At 48.9% G+C, this 24,240-nt stretch overlaps 1 protein-coding gene across 5 annotated transcripts in view; it reads left to right on the top strand.

The window, feature by feature from the left end:
* The first annotated feature begins 1,292 nt into the window (after positions 1 to 1,292).
* NOD1 (nucleotide binding oligomerization domain containing 1) overlaps positions 1,293 to 24,240 on the top strand; it is a 41,557-nt gene continuing 18,609 nt past the window's right edge. Inside the window, exons 1-6 of one of the 5 annotated variants that reach the window (XM_019639960.1) lie at positions 1,300 to 1,693; positions 15,775 to 15,871; positions 16,137 to 16,351; positions 17,358 to 17,665; positions 18,865 to 19,039; positions 21,326 to 23,150. In XM_019639960.1, coding sequence (XP_019495505.1) covers positions 17,465 to 17,665; positions 18,865 to 19,039; positions 21,326 to 23,150 — 2,201 coding nt within the window. In that variant the 5' untranslated portion in view covers positions 1,300 to 1,693; positions 15,775 to 15,871; positions 16,137 to 16,351; positions 17,358 to 17,464. Of the gene's footprint in view, positions 1,694 to 2,706; positions 2,737 to 4,229; positions 4,437 to 15,774; positions 15,872 to 16,136; positions 16,352 to 17,357; positions 17,666 to 18,864; positions 19,040 to 21,325; positions 23,151 to 24,240 lie in introns of those variants that run through there. The other 4 variants (XM_019639958.1, XM_019639959.1, XM_019639962.1 and 1 more) reach the window with 4 other exon arrangements.

Below are 24,240 nucleotides of genomic sequence, written 5' to 3'. Positions count from 1 at the left end.
ATATCTTTTTGTTTTCCGACGGTCTTAGGCGACCCCTGTGAAAGGGTCGTTCAATCCCAGAAGGGGTCGCGACCCACAGGTTGAGAACCGCTGTTCTGGAGGTTCTACAGGCAAATCCCTTTCCTGGCCTTTTCAGCTTCTACTCTAGAATCCACCTGCTTTCCTTGGCTCATGGCCCCTTCCTCCAAAGACAGCAGCATCTGACCAAGTCCCTCTCAGGCTGTCTCTTTGATTCTCCTTCTTCTGCCTCCCTCGTCCTCTTATCAGAACCCTTCTGATCACCCTGAGTCCACATCCCAATAATCCATGATCATCTTCCCATCTCCCAGTCAGCTGATTAGCACCCTTAATTCCACTGGCTACCTTAATTCTCCTTTGCCATATTCACAGGTTCCAGGTATAGGAGATGGATATCATGGTGGTGGGAGGACGAGTCTGCCCACAACAGATAAGCTAAACAGCAGATCCAAGTATTTACAAAATAACTGATGATGAATGGAAAGACAGAACTAAAGAAGTTACTCGGAATGCAGCCAGAGAAACAGGATATGGAAAACACGAGCGTTTAAAAGACATGGAAGATAAAACTCAGAAGAAAAAAATTTTTCTACCAGAGCTTTCTATAAGGGTAAACTGGAGGAATTCGTGTCTTGAAGACAAGTATCTTGTCTTCATGTTGGTGCTTACAAATTTACACATTGTACCCCATCAGTTTTTTATCTGCCAAGTTTCACTTTTGAGTGATGAAGATACTTTTCTTTTCTCAGAAGGCAGCCTTTGAGGGGAATTGGAACTCCTGAGCATGTGGTCACATGACTGTACTTCAGGGATGGCAATGTTGTGTGTCTTGACTGGATAGAGGCCAGCATGCTGGTAGTGGTATCGCAAAATGTTACAACTGGGAGAAGTTGGGGTAAGGGTACACAGGTCTCTCTGCATTGTTTGTTTTTTTTTTTTACAGCATCGATATGCCTTATGTAGAACTTCCTCATTTAAAACGTTTAAAAAGCGTTTTATTGGGGAAATGTATTCGTATGTTAAAAACTCCTTCACGAGTCCTTACAGTATAGTGTCTAGACTATAAAAGGTACGCTGCCAAGAACAGAGTCAAGGACAGGAAGAAAACCTGAGATTTTAAAAAGTATAAATCCAAGTAAATGCTCTGCTGTGAAAGGTTTGATAGCTTGGAGCTCGTTTCCACGGGAGCACGGGTCACGTTCTAACAAGAGTTTCAGGGTCGTGCCCAGGTGTTGCCTCTGTGGCATCTGCTGGGTTGGCACTTTTAAGGGGACGGGCCTGGGCTCGCGGCGGCTGTGCCGGGCTGGCGCGACGAGTTCCCCAGTGTCACCCCTGGGCGAACTCTCGAGCCTGCCCCCTCGCCCTCGCGCGGTGGTTTGGATACCGGTGCTCCGGCAGGGAGCGCCCCAGGGACGACCCGAGGCCACCTTGTGCGTGCAGCCCCTGCCTCGTCAGCACCTGCAAGGCCTCGGCCTCTCCGCGCAGCCCGCCGGAGGGGCGCGGCCGCCGCTGTCATCCCCGCCAGTTTCCGTTCCGGGCCGGCCCGGCGGCGGCTCCCGCCCCTGCTCGTCTCTCCGCTGCGGGCGCCGCGCGCTCCGGAGCCTCGGCCTGGGCGTCCCGGCCGGTCGCTCTGGCTCCGCGCGGCTGCGAGATCTGCAAACACGCGCGCGGCCACGTAAGTCCCAGCGCCGGGGTGGGTGTTGGCTCCAGGCAGAAGTCTTCTGGGGTCCTGGGCGCCGCGATTGAGGGGGCGCGGGGAGGCGGGCTCCTGCGCGCGGGCGGAACGCAGAGCGGCTCCGGGAGAGGTCCGAACGGAACAGGGCAGAGAAACCCGGGGTTTGAGGAATGCGGGCAGGTTCGGAGGCGTGAACCTCGGCGTCGGCGGATCGTGGATCCCACGGTGGTCTGGGCAGGGGACTCCCCTCGACCCTGACTGCACTTTAGAATCACCTGGGGCGCTTTTAAAATCCAGAAGCCCAGGCCGCACTCCAGGCCAATTCCATCAGCCTCTGCACTGTTGAAACTCCCCGGGTGATTCCAATGTTCAGCCAGGGCTGGGAACCAGTCACCCAAGTGTGGCTGCCAAGAGAAGGTGGCGAGGCAGGCAGGGGCCTGGATGGAGTCCGGCCCGCAGAAGATCCGGCTGCTCCCAGGGTCCAGGGTGGTCCTGCGGGCTTCCCCTTCGGCTTCCTGCGTCTCAAAGAAGGGAAGTGAGACAATGCTTGGCCGTGTCGCCTGAATAGCGAGCGTGTTCAAAAGAGCCTCGGATATTCGGTCTTTGGGCACATAGTGAAAAACAGAAGGCATGCCAGATTCCATGCCCCTCGGTCCTGCATTCTGGGAAATGCCTCCATTGCTGGCATTTGAAATTATTTGGGGGAAACCAGTGAACCCATGGTCTTGTCAACTTCTCGGTCTTCTGCTTTAAGGATGAAGCCAGGTGTGCTTGCCAGAGGGTCCAGTATGTTCTTATTTCTAAAAGTAAATCGAAGAGCTACCATGTCCAGGGAACGATAGCTCTACCATGAATATTAGGAGTGCACAGCATGGACCCGTTCCCACCCTGGGGTCGATGCTGAGTGCTGATGGCTGTGATCCCAGCAAGCAGGGCCTCTGGACAGACTACTGCCCGTTATGCAGGGCAGATAAGAAAGGTGGATTTAAAACAAACGACAGCTGAGAGGTGGGAGAAGAGTGGACATCCGAAGGGTCCGAAAAGTAGGTTTTTTTTTTTTTTTTGTGGAATGGTGAAATTAGTTCAAATGTTGGAACTCATCAAACGTAGCTCCAAATTCAGATTCTGTCCCATGTGACATGTGACCATGGACAAGTTATATGACCTCTGTGAGCCCCTTTTCTTTTACCTGTACAATGGGGATAAAAATTGTAATTCTCTCCTGGGGATAATCCAGTTAAGTGAGATAATGTGTGTCAAATGGGAAGTTATTAGTTACAGTAGCAGTGATTTGTATCCGACAATTGTTTATTTAGTGCAGCCACCATGCGGGAGAGAGTTTCTCCCAAAACTGTCCCCCTTGAAACGCCATTCCGCTGCTCTCCTTGCCCTGTCAGGGGAGGGCTGTGTCACTCCTTCCCCCTCTGGGCTCTGGGTGCTTTGAGGTCTGGAATGTCAGGCCACCAGCTTCTCCCCACCAAGAAGGCTCATGAGTGGCTCTGGAATACGATTTTACTCCATGGGGTAGGATGAATTTCTTGATAAGAAAAAGGGATCCTTAATCTTGAGACTTCCTTCACCCCACTGCCACACACACACACACACACACACACACACACACACACACACACACACACATATACATATAAATGGACTCCTAAGAAAGCTGGGCTGTCTTCGGGGTCTCAGAATTGACGCGGTCACACACGGGGCTCTTCTGCGGGCAGCATCATCAAGCCACACCCTGACTGTTGCTGTTTTGCTGCTGACTCTTGGCCTGGGAACAATGAATTCTTCTTCGATGACTAAGAGCAGTCAGGAATTTGGGGAGGAGGGGCTCCTCATCTTACAGTTGCCAATGCCGGCATCCCAGTTGAATTGTTCACACTGGTGGCCACTCTGTGTGTCACTGATGATCACTTTGATAGTAACAGCAGCACTGTTTTTAAACTTAAGAAATGTAAACAGTGACATAATGTTGGTATCAGATCAAGTGTCTTTTTTACAGTGTATATGCAGTCATTGGTATTTAATTAAATGAGAATATCAAATTCTTGCCTCTTTTTATCCAAAGAAGAAAGTTCAATATTTCTTCAAAATCCAAGACATAAACCTAAGATTTGAGGTTTAAGTTACCAGTTTCTTTTAGCATTCTTCTTTTGGGGGGATTTTAGGCAAGATGAAATTAGAAAAGCTAAAATTTTTACTTGTGTTGAATTTTTATCACGCAGAAGCTGTGGGTATTTTGCAAGTTTCTGGAAGTTCAGTTTTCTTTTATTTTCTGGGCAGAGTCAGTTGCAGCTCCCACCAGGGGCCTCCTTTCATCCATCCACAAAGTCTGAACTGGTTTTGAGGAAAACTCTTTGGCACAGCTAATGCTCACTGAGGGCGAGGGCTGTTTTCAAAGTTGACTCTTGCACTAAGAAGGGAGTAATCACTGACCTTTCAGTTAATTGGTGTTTTTTTACCCAATGCTAGGAAGTTTGTCAGAGCCAGACTTTCCTGGCTCAAATTCTTATTCTTGTGTGTTATCTAGGACGACCACAGACCAAATTGTGGACAGAGATTACGATGCAGAGTCGGCCAAGGCAAGCTCGCCCCGCCCCCCTCCCACGACCCCTGACATCCTTCCAGCCTCTGGAGCCATTGAGCCAGCTGGGGTGGGCATGCTGTTGTCATGGACCTCTGATGGGGCAGAATACCCTAACAAGGGGTGTGCTTCTCTAGCGCCAGCAATGCAATTGTGAGTTACATTTCATTAAAATCAACAGGGCACCTCTAATAAACTGCCACTTTGGAATTTGTTCTGCCAAATAGTCATTTTCCTCTAAATTATAGAAAACTATAGTTTAAAGGGCTAGTAAACAGGTCAACATGATGACCCAGGTAGTTGCCAAGTGAGCACCAGATTAGCACCAGGTTTCGGTAGGTTGATATTTTACTAAAACATGATACCGCTGTGATACCTTTGTTTCAGGATGTTGATACCCCTTGCCCTTCTGCGTGTCATCTCCACCACACAGGTTAGGGGCAGAAAGCATATAGTGACTTGGTAGATATTTTCAGGGCCACGTGTAACTGGCTGCCATATATTGCTAAGGAAGATCCTTCCATGGTAGAAGCCCTGTGAGCAGACGAGGATTTAATTCAGAAAATATTTGTGTTGTTCTAATTCCCAAAAGATAAGTCTAATGACTAAGAACATCTTGTGATTTGTTTAAAGACATTTTTAAGTTGCTGTCTCTGACCCCCAAATCAAACTTTCTAGAAGGAACTGGTTGGAAAACTAGACTTTTATTTGGGGGTACCCTAACTCCTTACAATTCATGACAACGGGTGGGCCCTTAACAGAGAGGGCCATTGCTGGACTCCATTTAACAAGGCCTGTGTTTGATACTTACTGTGGGTTCAGGCACTTTGATAATTTCACGTGGAGATACAAGATCTATAGCAAATACCAGGCAGGCGAGACTTTAATGGGAAAGAAACTATGGGTTTTGGTGTCAGAACTGGGACCAAGCCCCTCCTTTATTCCTTAACTCATGGTGTGACTTCCACTAACATATTTAAGCTTTCCCACTGTGTCCTCCTTTGTAAACTAGTTATAATAATTCTTTCCTTACACAGTGGTTTTGAATATTTGATGAGATAATTGATGTAAAGTGCTTAGCACACCACCTGTCTTTCAGTAAATGGTAATTATAATAATAATAATGATGATTATGACGATTACTTGGGTTCAAGTGCTGGTCTTGTCATCTCCTAGCTGTTTGGCTTTGAATAACGTACTTAACCTTCATGAGCCTCTATTTTATATCTGTAAAATGGGGATAACTATGTATCTGGAAGAATTGGTTTGAGGCTTGATTAAATGAAATTAAATGACGATGTGTCTGATCTGGTAGGCCCTCAATAATAATAGCAAACACTTACATTGCTGATTATGTGCAACGCTGCTCTAAGGGCTTTAGGTTTGGGGCCTTTTATTTAGCTCATTTAACCTACCCACAGTCCTATGCAGTAGTTGGCATTCCCCCCCTTTTACGGCTGCAACAACTGAGCCTCAATGAGATTAAATAACTATCTCAAAGTCAACAGACAGTAAGTGCTGCACCCAGGATTTGACGCGGGTGCAGGCTCCTAACCACTGAAGCAGTGCTCAGTGAGTACCCCACCCTCTATGCTCACCTCCCCGACCTCCCCATGCTTACTTCCTGTAATTGACTGGCAGATGTGCTTATGCTCTTAGAGCTGTATTTCTGGATACAGGGCCATGACTTTCAAAGAACTACCTGCTTATGAAGTGAAAGTGGGACTCCCTCCACCGCCACCCCTGATTTGCAACTTTTGAACCTCAACTGTTGTTTACACTGGATGATCTAAAACCCACTGGGTGGGGTAGGGTTGGGTGGGGTCAAAACCAGATACTGGTATTGACTAATGTTATTAGAGTGGGTTATGATGCTTATTTTGAGATGTCATCTGAGTGCACTGAGATTTTTAGCCTGGGTGTAATAAAACATACCTTCATCCAGACAGGTATACGGGGTGTTTGGGAAGACAGAAACCAGGCCTGGCAGCTTCGGGGATGGGGCTCAGGTGGACACGACAGCCCTTAAATAATATCCCATTCAAAGTGGAGTGGCCTGTTCCAAGGGTCTTCACCACTTTAAAGAAATTCCTGACTCACCTCCTTTCTTCTTTACACCCCAGTAGCATTTGCCTCCTGTGGCTGTGACAACCTTCCAAGAGGCCTGAGCTAGTGGAACTCTGGGCTAGAAAAGCAAACTCTCCAGTGAGTGCGCTCTGGATGCTTTAGCATTTCTGACTGTGAGGTGGCGGTGGTTCATCTGGCTTTCCTGTGGGTGTGAAGTGCTGTGCTGGCCCCCCAGCCTGGTGTGGAGTGAAGGTTGTTAGAAAGCTATTTGTAGCTCCCGGTGGTGCCTCCTGGTTCTTTGGGGCTTCAAAACACAGATTCAACAGAGAGCATCAGGAGATGGTGCCGGTGCCAGCAGTCTACTCAGTGTTGGGATACAGCCATGAGTGAAACAGACCCAGCCCTGGCAAAATGGAGTTTGCAGGCTCCAGGGAAGAAAGGGTGGGAAACAGAACAATAAATACCTAGTCATACGTTGAGTAAGTGCTGTCAGTGAGAACAGCAGTACGCGTGAGATGTAATAACAGAGCTGTACCAGGACTAGGGGAGTATGGGCTATGCCTCTCCATGAATGAGCCTTTTCAACTCACTCTTGGGGATTCACGGAACACTAAGTTTGAAGGCTTAATGGTGGGAAAGTGGGTGCATTGAGTAGGGTATAGAGAGAGCTAAAAAATGAACCAGACTCGGGCCAAACAGAGCCTCGTGGGCTGAAGGATTTGGAAGTTTATGGTAAAGGAGGTGGGAGGCCTTGAGAACTCCCCGCTTCCTCTGCCTTTTCTCTATGTGCATGATCTACAATAAAAAGGTAATTGACTGACCCCTCTGTATTAACCGATAAACCTTGTCCTAATGTGTAAAACAATTCGGAAGAGAGAAATTATGGTTTTCAATATTCCGATGAAGGAACAGAGCTCAGAAGAAAGCAAAAGATGGTAGAGCCAGGCTCCGGAGCCCGGTCTGCCTGGCCAACCACCTGTGCTGTGGTTTTCTGGGGCAGAGGTGTGTAAATGTGTGCGGGCCTCCTGGGCACCAGCATCCTTCAGAGGGAGGCTCGATGGATGGATGTGGGAAGATTCTCTTCCTTCCTGGCTCCTTGGAAACAGGAACAAAAGGCCCCACAGAACAGAGGCAGTTTGGGGGTGGGGGTGTCAGAGTGTCAGGGTCTGCAGGTACAAAATTCTGGGGGCCCCTTGGCCAAGGGAAGGGGTGTCGGACAGTTTTTCTAGTCTGCTAGTCTGTTCCCCCTCTGGCTCCAGCCTCATAGCCCTGAAGAGCTGGTTTCCTGGCCCTGTTCATCCACTGGAGAATCTGCATGCACTTAAAAGGCACAGAGTTTGGGGGGAAAAATTATTTATTTGGAGCTTTCAAGTCACAGAACAGCCTCCACGCCATGAGGGGCTGAGCCCTCACTGTGTTTGCTGGCTGGCTTTGGGGTGTCTACACTACCCTCTTCTTCCTCACTCCTGTGAAGGGTCATGAGGTCACCGAGTGAGAGGCAACCACAGGTCAGGTGGAGCTTGGCTGGCTGGGCGGGCCTGCTCCTAAAATAGCACCACTGGTGCGGGCTCTGGGCCAGTTCCAGGCCCCCGTGTGCTGTGTGCTGCCTCTCAGGAGAGCTCGTCATCTTCTTAGCCTCTCAGTGCCCCCTCAGGTACCCCGACACATCCAGTGCACGGACCCTTTGGCTGAGCTCCAGGATCAGTTTGCATCCCAGACAGCTGCTGACTGTGGCTACGCATTTCAGTGTGGTGAATCTAAGTCTCAGGCTGAGTGTTCTGGCCTGCAATCATTCGAATGTTTATTTACTCAAGGCCAGGTTTCCTGGCCAGCCTCCGAGGTGGCTAATATATTTTGTTCTTGTGGAGTGCCTTTCATTTGAGAAGCCCCAGGCACTTTTTGTGTCGGCTGTAAATGCCTTCTCCAGATGCCCTCTGGCTTCCGGACCTGCCGCGCCGTGTCACTTTCTTCTCCATAAGCACTTAACCCACTTACAGAGTTCCAGATCCCGGTTTCTGATTCACGGCTCTGCTATCTCCTGTTGGCTTTCTTTATTAAGATATTTGTATTCACAGGCCCCCTCAGAGATGAATACCAAGCAGGGTGTTTTTGGGACTTTGTTTTTTCAAAGCCTGGATAACACCGGGAAAATGACAGTCCACAATTGCATATCAGCCCCATCAAGCACTGGCGGGGGCATTGTCACAAGCAGTAGGTGATTCTGTTCCGAGAGAATGTATGCACAGTAGTCTGGAAATTGGGAGCTGGCTTCGGTTAAACTTGTTAAGGCAGCAGCGAATATAAATGCCTTAGCGCAGTAAAAAATACTGGTGCCAGCAAATCAGAGCGCATCCACTAGGAAGCTCGGGAAGTGCGTTCCGAGTGAGCCTGTGAACACCAGAAATCCCATCTCCATTCAGTGAGCACTGATGGGGCACCTGCTGTATGCAGTGCACTGGGCCGGATTCGTTCACGTGACAGTTTCATACCTAGCATCTTCTCTGCACTGGATGTCCAGTGACTAGCCAGGTGGACACTGTCCCTCATAGTGAAATGCTGGGCCCCAACGGTAAACCAGACAGGTCCTGGCCGAGACCCCATTCTCCTTGATCCTGATAAATGAGTGCCGTGTGACCGGTGCTGTTCCAAACGCCCTGTGTGTATTAACTCAGTGACTCCTCGCAGCGATCCTAGGAGGCGGGTGCTGTTATTATCAGCAGTTTACAGGTAAGGACACTGGAACGCAGAAGGGTGGTGGCGTCCAAACCACACAGCCTGTGGTAGGAACCAGGGGGCCTGGCTTTAGAGTCTCTGCCCTTCACTGCCACCATCCATCGCTGTGAAGGGAGAATGTAGGAAAGAAAGTACCACATCCTCTTAGAGAGGTGGGGATGAAGTACCATGGGAGTTTCCCCCGGGGAGTGAGAGGCTGAGGGGAAGCCCTGCCCTTTCCTCATTTTGAGAGGCCTTGCTCCCTGCTGGGGGGTGAGGTGGGTGACATTCTCAGAGGCTGAGGGAGCTACTGTAAGCAGAAGTAAGCAAAGGAAGCATTTGCCTCAGTGCTGAGAGACCTGGGTTCTAGTTCTAGTTGATCCAGAAACGTCTCTGGTCCTTCCCAGGGCCTCAGTTTCCTTGTTTCTAAAATGCTGGTGTTGGACAACATTCTGCTCTGTTCCAGACGTCCATGGTTTCAACAGATTATATGGCTCTGCATGCACTCAACAGGGGGTTCTTGACCAGAAGAAGGTGAAGCTTGGCTCTGGGGGCTGTGGAGCTAGACACGTGAGTTCCCAGAAAGCCCAGGCAGCTGTGAAGGGATGTCTGCATTCCATCATGTCCACCCCCAGCACTTCCACTGCTTCCATTCACTGTGTCTACATTCCTTTCTTTGCAGTTCAAACTATGTGATACTTCCACAAAAGAAAAAAGGAGACAGAGAGATGGAGGGAGAGATGGAGAAAAAATGAGAGGTGGCACTGAGAGAGACAGACGGATTTTTGTATCTGTTTTGAAATTCTGAGGAAATTCTTAAGAGCTTTCAGACACTTAAAGTACATGAGTGTTAATAGAGCTTAAAGCCTATTCAAATAATTGTAGCCTCATTCATCTGCTAAAATTTTCTCCAGAGGGGGCTGTTAGTAGTTTTCTGGTATGGCAGAGGCATACAGGACTGGGCTTGTTTTCCAGGGTAAGAAATGGAAAACAAAACAAGAAAAATGAATAGACCAAAACAAACAAACAAACAAACAAACAAAAACCCACAAAAGACAAACACCAACCATGAGAGACAGGGTTCTATGTAGACCCAACAGAGAATGGTGGCTTGGGTTGATTTAGCTTCTGAAGCTTGGAAGCAAAATTGAGCTAATGTTTCTATGGATTATGCAACATGGGCAGTAGGGTCCAGTTTGAGTTGACGCACTGTGTGTGTTCTCTGTGCAGCTCTGTCAGTATGAACAATAATGTGCTTGATGTTAGCTTCCTGTTTAGTTGCCATTGGGATGGGTTAGTCCACCCACCTCCTTGTTGGGCAACTTGAGAGTGGTGGAGCCATGCTGTTCACGTTACCACTTTACCCTTGACTATCCAAGTGGTTCCTGTGAACAAACATGGTGTAATTATGTTCCTTGTGGTAAAACTGGTCTGAAGAGGTGGTGGATCCTATTCACCAAAGTAAGTCTGATTCAAGAGAGAAGTAGTTTCCTTGAGAAGAATCAGACCCTCTTTGACATTCCTGGATGTGTGTGTCCACGTTACGCTGGGGTTCGCTATCAGCCTGAGGAGCCTGCTCTAGTTGACCTTTTGCAACCTGGGTGATATCCTGTCTGAGGTAGGCAGGCACCTGTTTGAGGTACACAGGGAATAATTGCTCTATTTTCCCCTTATCTTAAATCTGAATTCAATAAATAAATATCAATTATTAACTCCTGTTGTCCAAGACTGTGGTAGACAGACTATTTTAGAAGCCATGTTGTGTTCGGCAGGTTGTGGCTTTGCCAGATATGGCATTTGCTGGCTAGGCTTTAAATTATGCAAGTATATATTCTTATAAAAAATTAAAGCATTGCGAATAAAAGAGCACTACACCAATCTTGCTACCCTTCCTTCCCTGTTCAGAAGTAATCTGTCTTCTCAGAAAGTGTGCCTTCTTCCAGAGATTGTCTTTGCATTTATGTTCATGGATGTATGCTTGTAGAAAATATATAGTCTTGTGTGTGTTTGTAGGTCAGGCAGTGTGGGAAAGCTATATAAGCTATTATACTCTATATTTCTCTCTGCATTTTGCATTTTTCAAGTGATAATATGTCTTGAAGATCTTTCTATGTCAGTACATATAGCTCCGTCACATTATTTTTTAACTCTAATCATGATTCCTTCCTGATGACTTTGATGGAAGTGATGGTGGTCGACTGGGCTGAGATGATTGTGGTTTTTGGTGGGGAAAGCAGCTGGGTGGAATGAGGTGACAGGATCTGGGACCATGGCCACCTCAGGACAAATCAAGGGTATGCATGAATTATATAAATGGAACTACTATATACTGTACACCTGAAATTAATATGAAATAATATTAAATGTCAACTGCAATTGAAAAAAAAAAGACTATGCAGGGCTTACTATCTATTTCAGCCTTTTTTCTTTTCAATACATTAATATTTTCTCACTTAGATTACTTGTAAGTCTGGGAAAGCAGGGAGTGATGCTTTAACTTAACTCTTAATTCTAGAAATAAAGTCAGTTTTATGATATCTGAAAACCAATTGTAGTGGCGTATCTTTACCATGAGTGGTCCTTTAGTGTCATGGGTTGTGTCCTATAGAAACTCATGTCGTGTGAAGGAAGGCAGAGGGCTGTGGTGAGCTCAGGCCAGACTCTTAAGGGTTCCTGCTCTGCCTCCAACCAGCTGTGTGGCCTTTGACAACTCCCTGGAAACTGGGCCTCAAGTATCCTAATGTGCTCAATGCTTTTCTTGTCCAAAATGACAGCATCCGTCAGGCTGGGCTAGGTTGTGCTGCAGTGGCAGATACTTCCAAGATCTCGGTAGCTCGAAGAACAAAGCTGGGCTTCTTGCTCACACCCTGTGTCCATCACAAGTTAATTGGAGGTCTCTTCATTTTCATTATCTGTGGGCCCTGGCGGATGGAGTAGCCACCACCTGACTGTCGCTGGTTCGAGTGCCAGAGGAAAAAGAGGGTTGCACGCTGATAAATTATGCACTGGTGCCCGAAGCTTCCTGCCCAGAGTAACTCATTCCACTGCTGCTCACATTTCATGAGTCAAAGCCAGTAACTTCGACGGAGTAGGGACGTGTGATCCTACCTGGTGCTTAGGAGGGAATCCCAACTCTGTAACGAGCCGCGTTCTTCTCTCACTGTGATGTTTGTCAAGGAAGGGGTAGAAAAGCCCGTGAAAAGTGTCCTGTGGTCAGTAAAGTCATACCCCATAGGCTTATCCTGTCTGTATATATAAAGGTATTGACCTTTTCCTGAGGCCTTGCAGTGTCCAGAGTGCAGCAACCCGCTTGGAAACTCACAGTAGAGAAATGAGCAGAACTTGGGGAGGGTTGGGGTTGGGATAGGAGCAGAGGCTGATAGCCCTGGATGGCAGCAGAGCTGGTCTTGGCTTTGCTTGTGTTTCTGTTTGTCTTCAGCCTAGATGCAGAAAGTGTCAGCAGCAGAAATACTTGTAGAATGGCTCGACTACATAGAGCTCACTGTTTAAAAAGCTCTGGGTTGTAACTCTGTCAGCATTTGCTACCTTGTTAAAGACTGTTTTAAGGAATAGGGCTCAGCTCTGTTAGGAATCTTGTCTGCTGGCATTGTAGCAGCAATTTGCAGAAAGCTGTGTCATTTATTTTGATATCTCTATATAAGAGTGAATGATGAGTTCCAACAATTGGGTATCTAAGATAAGAGTGACATTGTGAGGCCAGTGTGGGTGATGAGAAATGATTTTCTTGAGGCGTCTGTTCTTGGTCCAACCCCCACCCCACCAACAGTGGGATGGAGGCCAAGCTGCTTATCCTGGGAGCGGATGTTCACGCTGGAGGCGGGGTGACCTCTGCACTCGGGCTTTGCTGGGTGGCCTGGCACGGAATGAGCTGCTGCTGAGTGGACATGTTTGCTCGTGTCTTTCTGGGAACAGGCATAGCGCGGGCCTTTCTGTTCATGGGCGTTTATAAGGATCCACGGGATAAGGGTTGGCATGCCTGGTGGCCGCAGAGACTGTTCCTCAACAGGGGGCAGCCTTGACTCCCACTACTCATGTGCAATAGGTTATTGGGACTCACTGTGTCCCTGGGTGTCTTACATTCAAATTCCCTAAGACACAAGGGATCTCACTACTTCTCCCTGTCACCTTCTACTGCAGAGGGCTCCAGCAGGGCCCAAGAAAGCCTGGAGACCTGCGGGCTGCCCTGAGCCTCTCTGTTCCTTTCTTATCCCCTGTGCTCACCACACTGTAATCCCTTGTTCTATGTCCGTCTGCCCCGCATGATCGTCAACTCTGTGAGGGTGGGGAGCTATTGAACCTCTGTGTGCCTCGGTTTCCTCATTTGTAAATCGGCAGTACCAGTGACCTCTGCCACCTACGGCTGTCCTAAGGATTGATTGTTTGAAGGTTAAGTGAGGTGATAATTACTGAGTATTTGCTGTATGCCAGCCCTGCTCTAGGTACTTGATGACGATTAACTGAGTCCTTACAGCAACTTGGAGGCCGGGAGCTCTCATTTTCAGGAAACTGAGGCACTGAGAGGACGGCTAGCTTGCTAATGAATGAGTGGTGCAGTCAGAATTTAAACTCAGCCAGGCTGGCTCACGACATCATGTCTGACCCTTGTGTTAGCCTGCCTCTCACAGTGAGTGGAAAGCATTAGACTGGTGCTGGGCCCCAGAAAAGGGCTGACTCAGGGTTAGCTCTGCTCATTCTGTGCCCTGCTGGGGCCCCCACACGGTGCAGGCCTGGACGCTGGATCTCTAGAAGGCTGCATGAGACTGCGGCATTCTAGAGTCTTCCCAGCACCCCGGGCCCCATCTGCCTCGGTCCCACTGATAACAGCATGTTGTCGTGTGACTGGCAGCTGGTGGGTGCGTCCAGATTTGCCCTGGCGGCTCAGGTAGGCAGGGTCGGACCTAGGAAGGTGCTGCCATTTAGCATCATCTTTGATCCTCTGTTTGGCACGTGGAATTTCTCAGGTATGGGGCTTTAAAAGAGCAGAGTGGCTCTCCCTCCTCTTTATCGAATGAAAACCAGGCAGGCAAAGCATCTGTCAGAAACCAGCTTCTGCAGCTCAACGGAGGGCCTTCGTGGTTACAAAGAAACACGAGATAATGCGGAAGGTACAGCAAATGGGTGTACAGCTGACCCTGGAGCAACACGGGTTTGAATTGAACAGGTCCACTTATATGTGAATTTTTTGCAAAAAAATACTGTAAATATGTTTTCTCTTCCTTATGACTTTCTTACTAACATTTTCTTTTCTCTAGCTTACTTTCTTGTGAGAACAGAGTATATAATACGCAAACATACAAAATTTGTGTTAATCAACTATGTTATCGGTAAGGCTTCTGCTCAACAGTAGGCAATTAGTAAAGCTTTCGGGGGAGTCAAAAGTTACACACGGATTTTCAGCCGCACAGGGTGGGAGCTGGGACCTGTGTTGTTGAAGGGTGAACCGTAGTGTGATGCTGAGCGTGCCAAAAATCAGGATAGGCATAACTGCCCCAGACAAAAGCAGAAAGAAAATACTCTAAAATATTAACAGTGGGTGGTAGGTGACTTCCGAAACGTTTTTTGTTTGTTTGTTTTTTTATCTCCCAAATTTTCCACAGTGAGCAGGTATTGCTTTTATACTTGGGTAAAGTTATTAAAACACAGAAAGGAACATTTGTGGAGATGGAGAACTTTCTAGAAAGATGGAGATCTTTCTAAAGTGGTTTATTTAGCATTTTGGTTACAAAGAATGCACATTTCCTTTCAGGGTTCCCTGGGATAGTGGAAAGGGAAGAAAGAAGGACAGGCCTGGGATAAATCCCTTATTAGAAAGTGAAACTGAGTGTGTATCAGTGAATGTGTGTGTGTGTGTGAGTGTGTGTGTGAGTGTGAGTGTAAGTGTGTGTGTGTATGTGTGTGTGTGATTGTAAGTGTGTGTGAGTGTAAGTGTGCGTGAGTATGTGTGTGAGTGTGAGTGTGTGTGTGTGTGTGTGTGTGTGTGTGTGTGTGTGTGTGTTTTCTGGGGCCTCCCCATGATTTCTGGACAGAAATGGGAATAGAATTCAGTCCCTGACCCTGAGTTCTGGCTGCTCTCCCCAAGTGGGTCCCCTTTATCAGTGAATCCTTCCTCCATGGTGTCCTGGTGACCTCACTGTGTGCATTCTGGCAACGGGCCAGCCATAACACCCTACTAAGCCCTGGGCCTTTCTCAGACTTTTGGCTGACATTGACCTTCCTTCATTCTGGGGCTCCAAGTTCACCTCATTTAAAAGGCTTTGCTGTCTTTCCTCCATTATCAGCCTCTTCCTTTCCTTCTATCATTTTGTTTTCTTTGCATTTGGCAGTCTGGTAGGTTTCTGTTGTTCACACTTCGGTCTTGTCTGTAAGCCCCCAGAGAGCAGGAGCACAGTCGGCTTTATTCACTGTATGTTCCGTATGCTCCACAAATGCATGATGAGTGAAAAGGGACCAATGAATGTCATCGGGGAGGTCTTCCGCGAGGCCTCTCGGTCTTCACTGGTGCTTGTCCTCAGCTGGGAAAGCAGGCCCCCAACCCCCACCCCCACCCCCTACCCCTTTGGACTCAGACTGACTGCCTCTCTTGGAGTGTGTGGCTTTCTACTACACCAGCCCTCCTAACCCCAGCTTCTCCCGACGCCAACATCATTCATTTGTTCAACCATTCATTACAGCCTTTTCTTTGATTTTGCAGATTCCAGGGAGAAATTGGAAATTGAAGATTTAAGGAGAGAACATTGTTTTCAAAGAGTCTGACTGATTTCAGAGAACGATGCCAGAAACTTAAAAAGGTATTGTTAAACACTAATTTAAATTTAACTTATCAACTGGTACCCCTTAAGGGAACCAATTTTCTAAAGCTCTGGATCCTACAATGGACCGCAGAATTGACCACCACAGAGAGAGCTGAATTAGCATCTAATAGATAAGCATATTTTTAGTGGAATAGTAACTAACCAAGGAGTTTCATCCTTTCACATTCTTTTTGGTAAGCCTCTTTTTGCCCTTCTGTTGCTTCAAATGTTAAATTGTACTGTTTTCTGCTCAATCACCCAGGTTATAAAAGGAAAGTGATTGTGTGGGGTCTTGCTGAGAATCTCTATAAAGCTTGCAGTGTTCAGCAACCTGATGGGCAGAAAGAGAAAAATGGAAGTGTGTCAAAGACCAGGACTCATGTGTGACTCGGTGGAAAAAAATTTGAGAACCACTGGACATGTTAACAGACGTGGGCTTTTGACACATACATTAATGATGTGGATAAGTATTTAGAGGTCTATGAATTTTTTGTTTTAGCTCAACAAAAAAATTTAAAAACTAGCCCTCTAGAATGTGTGGGTTTTCCTAGGGCTAAGTGGCCAGTGCAAGGCTTTTCTACTTCCAAGATTATGATCCATTTTATATACACAAGGATGACTACAGAAGTAGCCGAGGGATCTTATAAGAAAGAAATCAGTGCAATTTGGGGGTAGCTTAGATGAACCCAGTTATTTTTTTAATATGCAAGTAGCTTGGGCCCCTATTCCTACCCAGACAGGGAGTTCAACATGTACACGGGGTTTCCAAGCATTTCCAGGGAGATGGCCTCTCCTGGTCATCTACCACTCGGAAGTCCGTGCCAATTCTCCCTCTTGCCCTCCCTCCATACTTCACTCCATACATGGCCTCACGCCTTCATTCCCCAAGGTGCTTGTATAATATAGAGCAGACTTTGCTAAAGGTATACGGACAGCTGGAGTGGGCTTGTGGACAGGGTGACGGCACAACACAGAACAGGCGATAATGATAGATGTCACTGTTCCCAGGCTCCTGGGCTCTGGCTGCCACAGGAGACTTCATGCTGGCTGTCTCTTTCCTCAGGCCATTTTCTGTTCAGCTCCTCTCTCACCAACGCCCACTGTGCCACTGCTCTCAATTCTGAGCTGTCTTCCCTCTTAGAGCACGCGGAAACCTCCAAACCTAGTTAACCTCTTCATGGAAAATAATACACCTTTCCATCTCTATCCTAGTCTAGGATTCACGCATACTTTCAAAACAATAATCATTAAAAAGTTTTGCTAAACAAAACAAAGTGTTATCTATCTCTAGTCTACCTTAGCAATGGAACTCACAAGCCGAAGCAATTAAATGATGACTTTGCTTTCTCTTGACTACATCTCAGATCAATGTCTTAAGCATGATTCCTTCATGCTCTGAGTAGACGAAGTCCAGGACCAAAGGGAGACAGAGGGACTTTTCCCACTACCTTTGCTTTGTTGGTGATGTCATTTGTCTCTGCAGGAGCTGCCCTGAGAGGCAGGGGCCCTGGATCCTGATTGCCCTTCCGCCAGGAAGACACATGCAGCCAAAGATGCATTTGGAAACAGCAGCTGCTTGCCCCTTTGAGCATGGAAAAGCAGGGCCACAGTGAGATGGAAAGCATCCTACCGGAGTCTCATTCCTACATTAAATTATTGACAGTCAGCCGCGAACTCCTGGTCACGCACATCCACAACACTCAGTGTCTGGTGGACAACCTGCAGGAGAATGACTACTTCTCGGCCGAAGACGCGGAGATCGTGGGTTCCTGCCCCACGCAGCCCGATAAGGTGCTGGCCACAGGGCTTGGTCCGGACAGGATGCAAGGCTTGGTAGCCAGAAGGGGCTTCTCCCGGTTGACCTGAGCAAAGAGCTTTGGGAGTTTAGTACATTGGGCAGAATGTCCCACTGGGGTCATTTCTAGAACATAAAGGTTTGAGTTACGGGCTTATTACACAATTACCTGTTGGACCTCTATGTTCGTGTCAAGAGCAGACTTTTATTCTGCCTCTCAGCTCTCTTGGTTATGTGCCTTGGTTCAAAACAACCCATTTGAAAATTCACTTTAGATTAGCAGGCGAGAGAAAGAAAACGAGCATAAAACACTAGCAGTGATGTTCCTTCAGGGGCTTTCAACGCCAGAGAGCTGCTCACACGTGGCTGGTTAGACTGAGCACAGCCCTCGCCTCTGGGTCGGAAGCCAGGTCCACACTAAGAAATGTTCCCACCTCATTGTGGGAAGTCGAAACAGCCCTTCATTTTACCCTAGCATGTGCCATCTTATGAAAAATAAAATTGGCGAGACCCCAAACTCCTTTCTGCTTAGAGGAGTGACAGAACCTGGATCCTGCTGGGCTTGGAAGAGATCAGAAGGGTTTCTGGGGAAAGCGTGGTAACTCGTGTAATTGTTTTCCTGCATTTTTAATGATACCAAAAGCCTTTTTTGTTCAAAGGTAAAACTTACAGGGGGTGTGTCATCCCCTAGCCATGTGGCCCAGGGGCGACTTCCTCCCCTCGGTGCTCATTCCTGAAGAGCAGTAGTGTTAGGTCAAAAGGGAATAGGGGAGGGCCGGCCGAGTGGCTCAGTTGGTTAAGAGCTCGCTCAAGAGTTTGAGCTCTGAGCAACAGCGGTTCGAGTCCAGCCCGAGCTGAGCAGCCGCTGAGCTGCCAATAGGTAGCAGGATGGCTCAGCTTAAAAAAAAAAAAAAAGAAGGGAATAGGGGACATAGAGAAAATTCCAGGGGTGGGCACGGCCCTCTGTGAACCTGACCCTTTCATTTTTAGGCCTCTGGGAGCCTCCTGGCTTCTTAGAGCTGTGTGGTTTTATTTCTAGAATCCCACAGATTCTAGGCATCAACACATAGCATCTCACACCGGCTGGGTGGACAGTCAAGCTCGAGGCTACAGCCGCAGCCCTGCCTTGCGGGCCTTTCCAGTGGGAGGACACCTCCAGTGCCAGCTCACACCTTCATGCTTGTGCTGCCACCAGGTCCGCAAGATTCTGGACATGGTCCAGAGCAAAGGCGAGGAGGTGTCCGAGTTCTTCCTGTATGTGCTCCAGCAGCTCGCAGACGCCTACGTGGACCTCGGGCCATGGCTGTTGCAGATCGGCTTTTCCCCTTCCAAGCTCATTCAGAGCAAAGCTGTCGTCAACACGGACCCAGGTACGCGTCAGCCCCTGGGGGACTGCAGACGCCAAGCAGACGAGACCTTGGGGTGTGGAAACCTTGGGGTGTGGAAATGCTGCAGGGTGTAGGCCCAGCAGGGCCTCAACGCTGGTCCACCACGGCCAGCCCTCCCTTCCACTGCAGGCTGCAGGCTCCAGGGACTGTGTTCCTTTTAGAAAAGGGGAGCTGGTCCCTATTGCCCGGGGGACTGTGCGGCACAGGGGACTGCGACTGAAGTGACCACATGACCACTGGTCTGGTTCACGTAGGGGCCCGTGGAAGTGTGGGAATAGCCCCTGTTCTGACTGACCCTTGCTTACTTCCTATTCTGACATATGTAGACATTCTCATGGTTGCACAAATTCAAGGTGGCATTTTCCCCCACTTTAACAATCTTTCCAGGTTTGATTCTGTGCACAGTATTCTCCTATCACCCTTGACTGCCAGTCCTTATTTCCAAAGCACCATGGCCCCCATTTGTTAAGCGGTTAGTTCAACAGGTGTTAATGAGGTACCCACTATGTGCCAGGCACCGTGCTGGATGCCAGGGGTACCAGGGAGAGCAGACCCAGATATAGTTTCTGCCCTGGGAGCCTCTGAGGCTAATGCAGGAGAGCGATAGTAAAACCATCACACACATGTATCGTTGCAAATAGCGATGAGGACAACAGCAGTTCCAGGTGATGTGTGGGCACATACTCGCGGCCTGATCTGGTCTGGGGCCCAGAGGGTCTCCTTTCCATGCTCTTGCTCTCGCCACTCTGAGACAGTTGTTGGCAACATACCAGCACCAAGGTCCCACACTATTTAAAGGATCCAGTTTGCCGTTGAAAACAAAAACAAAGGACCGTGTCCCAGACAGGTGTGTGTTCAGGGGAAACCAGGCCAACCGGCAGAGTGTCAGGGCCGAGCTCTCGCTTCTGCAGCCCGGGCAGTTTCTTACTGTTCTTCCCACCTCACTTGGCTCCCTTCCCCCATGAAGGAAAATAGTCCCATGATGAATAATCCTTTTAAAAGACTCCACTGGTTCCTTTAGCCAGCTACTTTGATAGCTTTTAAAGTATAATTCACTCTACAAGAAGCCAGATGTGAAAGACTATGTATTATATGATTATTCCATTTATATAAAACATCCAGAAAAGGCAAATTTGTAGAGACAGAAAGCAGATGGGCAGTTGCCTAGGGCCAGGGGTGGGGGCAGAGATTGGCAGCTGATGGACTGAGGATGGAGATGTTCTAGAACTGGAATGCAGTGACATTTGTGAAGCTTTTGTAAATTCACCCCAAATCACTGACGAGTCCATAATATCTACTGTAAAAGAGGTGAATTTTATGGTATGTAAATGATGCGTTAGTAAAACTATAATTCACTTCACAAATTTTAAGCAGACAGTCAGGTTGGACTAAATTGATGGGGAAGGCTTGTAGATAAATCTGAAAATGTGCATGTGTGTCAAATATTTGTTATTTGAATGACAATTAAAATCCAAAAACTATTTTAAAGGAATTCATGGGACATCCTTTTGTCTGGGGATGAGCTACCTTGCTCCTGGTGTGACGCCCCATTTCATAGCCCTGGTTTGCTGAAAGCGTGGTGCCCATGTACGCATGTTACTGCATCAACTCCCCTGTGGGCAGGCACTCACCCTGGGGCACGTGCTCAGCATCAGTGATGCCCAGGACTCAGCTTGGGGCCAGGGCTGATGTGCTCTGCATTGTATAAGAAGACTGTTTTCATTTAAGTTGACTCAGCTGTGGGGTTTTAGATGTGGCACAGCTCCATTGTCATCCAGATTGACATTGAATGTTGTATTTTATCCCCCAAAGTTTTGGCATTTGGTTTTGTGAGAATATGTGTTATTTCAAGAGCAGTGGAAGAAAGGTTAGGGCAATTTCTTCCTCAACAATACAGGTTTCAATGGGGACTGGCTCCGGCTATTTGAACGAGGCCCTGGAGTGTGAGGGAGCTTCAGTTTTCAGCTGAAGTGCAGTGACAACTTGTGCAGAGGAGTATGGGAACGTGTCTCAGACACTGGTCCCAGTTGAAGGCTGTCGCCCTCTGGCTGGCTAATTCTGAGGTCAGGAAGAGGTGTCAAGGCCTGAGGACCTACACGTACTGGAGCTCTGGCTCCTTGAGAGTCTTGAGGGCCCTCATTTGAGGAGTCCTTGCCATTGGCCTCAGGGTCTAGGTTGTGAGTTTGTGTGCTTACTTGTTCTCCCAAGACCTCCCTGTTCGATACCATTTGGCTTCTTCTCTGTCTCTCTCTCTCTTTCTGCCTCCAGTGAGCAGGTACACCGAGAAGCTGCGCCACCAACTGGGCCGCAACTCCAAGTTCATCCTGTGCTACGCGCAGAAGGAGGAGCTGCTGCTGGAGGACACCTACACGGACACCATCGTGGAGCTGGTGGGATTTGACCATGAGAGTCTGGGCAACCTGGACAGTCTGGCCTGCCTCCTGGACCACTCCACGGGCATCCTCAACGAGCAGGGCGAGACCATCTTCGTCTTCGGCGATGCCGGTGTGGGCAAGTCCATGCTGCTGCAGCGGCTGCAGAGCCTCTGGGCCGCGGGCCAGCTGGACGCGGGGCTCAAGTTCTTCTTCCACTTCCGCTGCCGCATGTTCAGCTGCTTCAAGGCGAGCGACACGCTGAGTCTGCAGGACTTGCTCTTCAAGCATTACTGCTACCCGGAGCAGGACCCCGAGGAGGTGTTCGCTTTCCTGCTGCGCTTCCCCCACACGGCACTCTTTACCTTCGACGGCCTGGACGAGCTCCACTCAGACTTCGACCTGAGCTGCGTGCCCGACGCCTCCTCGCCTTGGGAACCCGCCCACCCCCTGGTCCTGCTGGCCAACCTGCTCAGCGGGACACTGCTCAAGGGGGCCGCCAAGCTGCTCACGGCCCGCACAGGCATTGAGATCCCACGCCAGCACCTTCGGAAGAAGGTCCTTCTGCGGGGCTTCTCCCCGAGCCACCTGCGGGCCTACACCAGGAGGATGTTCCCCGACCGGGCGGTGCGGGACCGTCTGCTGGGCCAGCTGGAGGCCAACCCCAACCTCTGCAGCCTGTGTGCCGTGCCCCTCTTCTGCTGGATTATCTTCCGCTGCTTCCAGCATTTCTACAGCGCCTTCGACAGCTCCCCGCAGCTGCCGGACTGCACGGTGACCCTGACCGATGTCTTCCTGCTGGTCACTGAGGTCCACCTGAACAGGACGCAGCCCACCAGCCTGGTGCAGAGGAACACGCGGAGCCAGACGGAGACCTTCCATGCGGGCCGGGGCACCCTGCACTCGCTGGGGCAGGTGGCCCACTGGGGCATGGAGAAGAACCTGTTTGTCTTCAGCCAGGAGGAGGTGCAGGCCTCCGACGTGCAGGAGGGGGACCTGCAGCTGGGTTTCCTGAGGGCGATGCCCGAGCTGGGCCTTGGCGGGGATCAGCCGTCCTATGAGTTTTTCCACATCACCCTCCAGGCCTTCTTCACCGCCTTCTTCCTCGTGGTGGACGACAAGGTGAGCACTCCGGAGCTGCTCAGGTTCTTCCAGGAGTGGGTGCCTCCTGGGGAGGTAGCAGAGACTTCCTGCTCTCCCCGCCTCCTCCCTTTCCAGTGCCTGGGGGACAGCGGCCTAGCGAGGGATGACCCCTTCAAGAAGAAGGATCACTTGCAGTTCACCAACCTCTTCCTGTGCGGCCTGCTGTCCAAAGCCAAACAGAAGCTCCTGCGGCACCTGGTGCCGGCTGCCACCCTGCGGAGGAAGCGCAAAGCCCTGTGGGCACACCTGTTTGCCAGCCTGCGGGCCTACATGAAGAACCTGCCCCGCGTTCGGACTGGGGGCTTCAACCAGGTGCAGGCCATGCCCACCTTCATCTGGATGCTGCGCTGCATCTACGAAACACAGAGCGAGAAGGTGGGGCAGCTGGCGGCCCGGGGCATCTGCGCCAACTACCTCAAGCTGACCTACTGCAATGCCTACTCCGCCGACTGCAGCGCGCTGTCCTTCGTGCTGCACCACTTCCGCAAGCGGCTCGCCCTGGATTTGGACAACAACAACCTCAATGACTATGGTGTGCGCGAGCTGCAGCCTTGCTTCAGCCGGCTCACCGTCGTCAGGTGAGGCCGCCAGGCAGGGCTGGGGTGGGCCAAGCTTGGGGCACACACACCAGGACCAGCGTCCTGGAGTGCCATCTCCTGGATTACCCTAAGAATTGCGACCACTGGTCCTGGAATACCTGGACTTTCTCTGTCTCAGGGTGGCAGAGGGCCAGGCAGCAAAGCTTCCAAGTCCGGCAGACCTGAATCAGCCCCTGCTGGGTGTGTGGAGCAAGGTGCTTCACCTTTCTGAGCCTCAGTGTCCTAATCTGGAGAAAGGAGATGCTCATATCCTACCAATTACAGTACAGTTGACCCTTGAATAACGTGGGGGTTAGGGGTGCTGACCGCCCGCAGTTGAAAATCCACATATAAATTTTGGTTCCTCAAACACTTAGTTACCAATCGCCTGCTGTTGAATGGAAGCCTTACTGATAACATAGTTGATTAACATATATTTTGTATGTTATATGTATGATATACTGTATTCTTACAATAAAGCTAGAGAAAAGAAATTGTTATTAAGAAAACCATAAAAAAAATAGGTACATATATTTTATGCATTCATGACATACCAAACTTAAATTTTTTTTTTTGACATTTCTAGGCTATGTGGTTTATTTGCGAGTTTTTTCAAATTTTTGCAAAACTCAAAAAAATTTTCTGGTATATTTATTGAAAAAAATCTATATGTAAGTGGACCCATACAATTCAAACCCATGTTGTTCAAGGGTCAACTGTAATAATAGTCAGCATTCATTGAGAATGGGTGAAATCATTATAAATATTACCAGATTTAAGCCTCTTAACAATGCTATAAAGTAGGTACTGTTATTGTCTTTACTTTGGCAAACGAGGAAGTGGAGGCACAGAGAAGTTAGTAAGTTGCTCAAGGTCACACAGCTGAGCCATGGTGGAGCCAGGATCATCATAAAGAACCGACCTTTTGAGATTCACGTGAGGCTCAGAGGTAGCCCGCGAAAAGCTTTTATGATTGCACAAAAAGCAGACTTTGTGCTGGTTGGCGTTAGTTACTTCTCATGATCAAAGCCAGCAGCCCTGAGCTGCCAGCTATCTCAGTCAAGAATGCAGACTCTTGACTAGTTTCTTA

The sequence above is a fragment of the Hipposideros armiger genome, unplaced genomic scaffold, assembly GCF_001890085.2.
Source record: "Hipposideros armiger isolate ML-2016 unplaced genomic scaffold, ASM189008v1 scaffold_47, whole genome shotgun sequence".
Classification (NCBI taxonomy): domain Eukaryota; kingdom Metazoa; phylum Chordata; class Mammalia; order Chiroptera; family Hipposideridae; genus Hipposideros; species Hipposideros armiger.
This window is presented reverse-complemented; position numbering and strand designations above follow the sequence as displayed.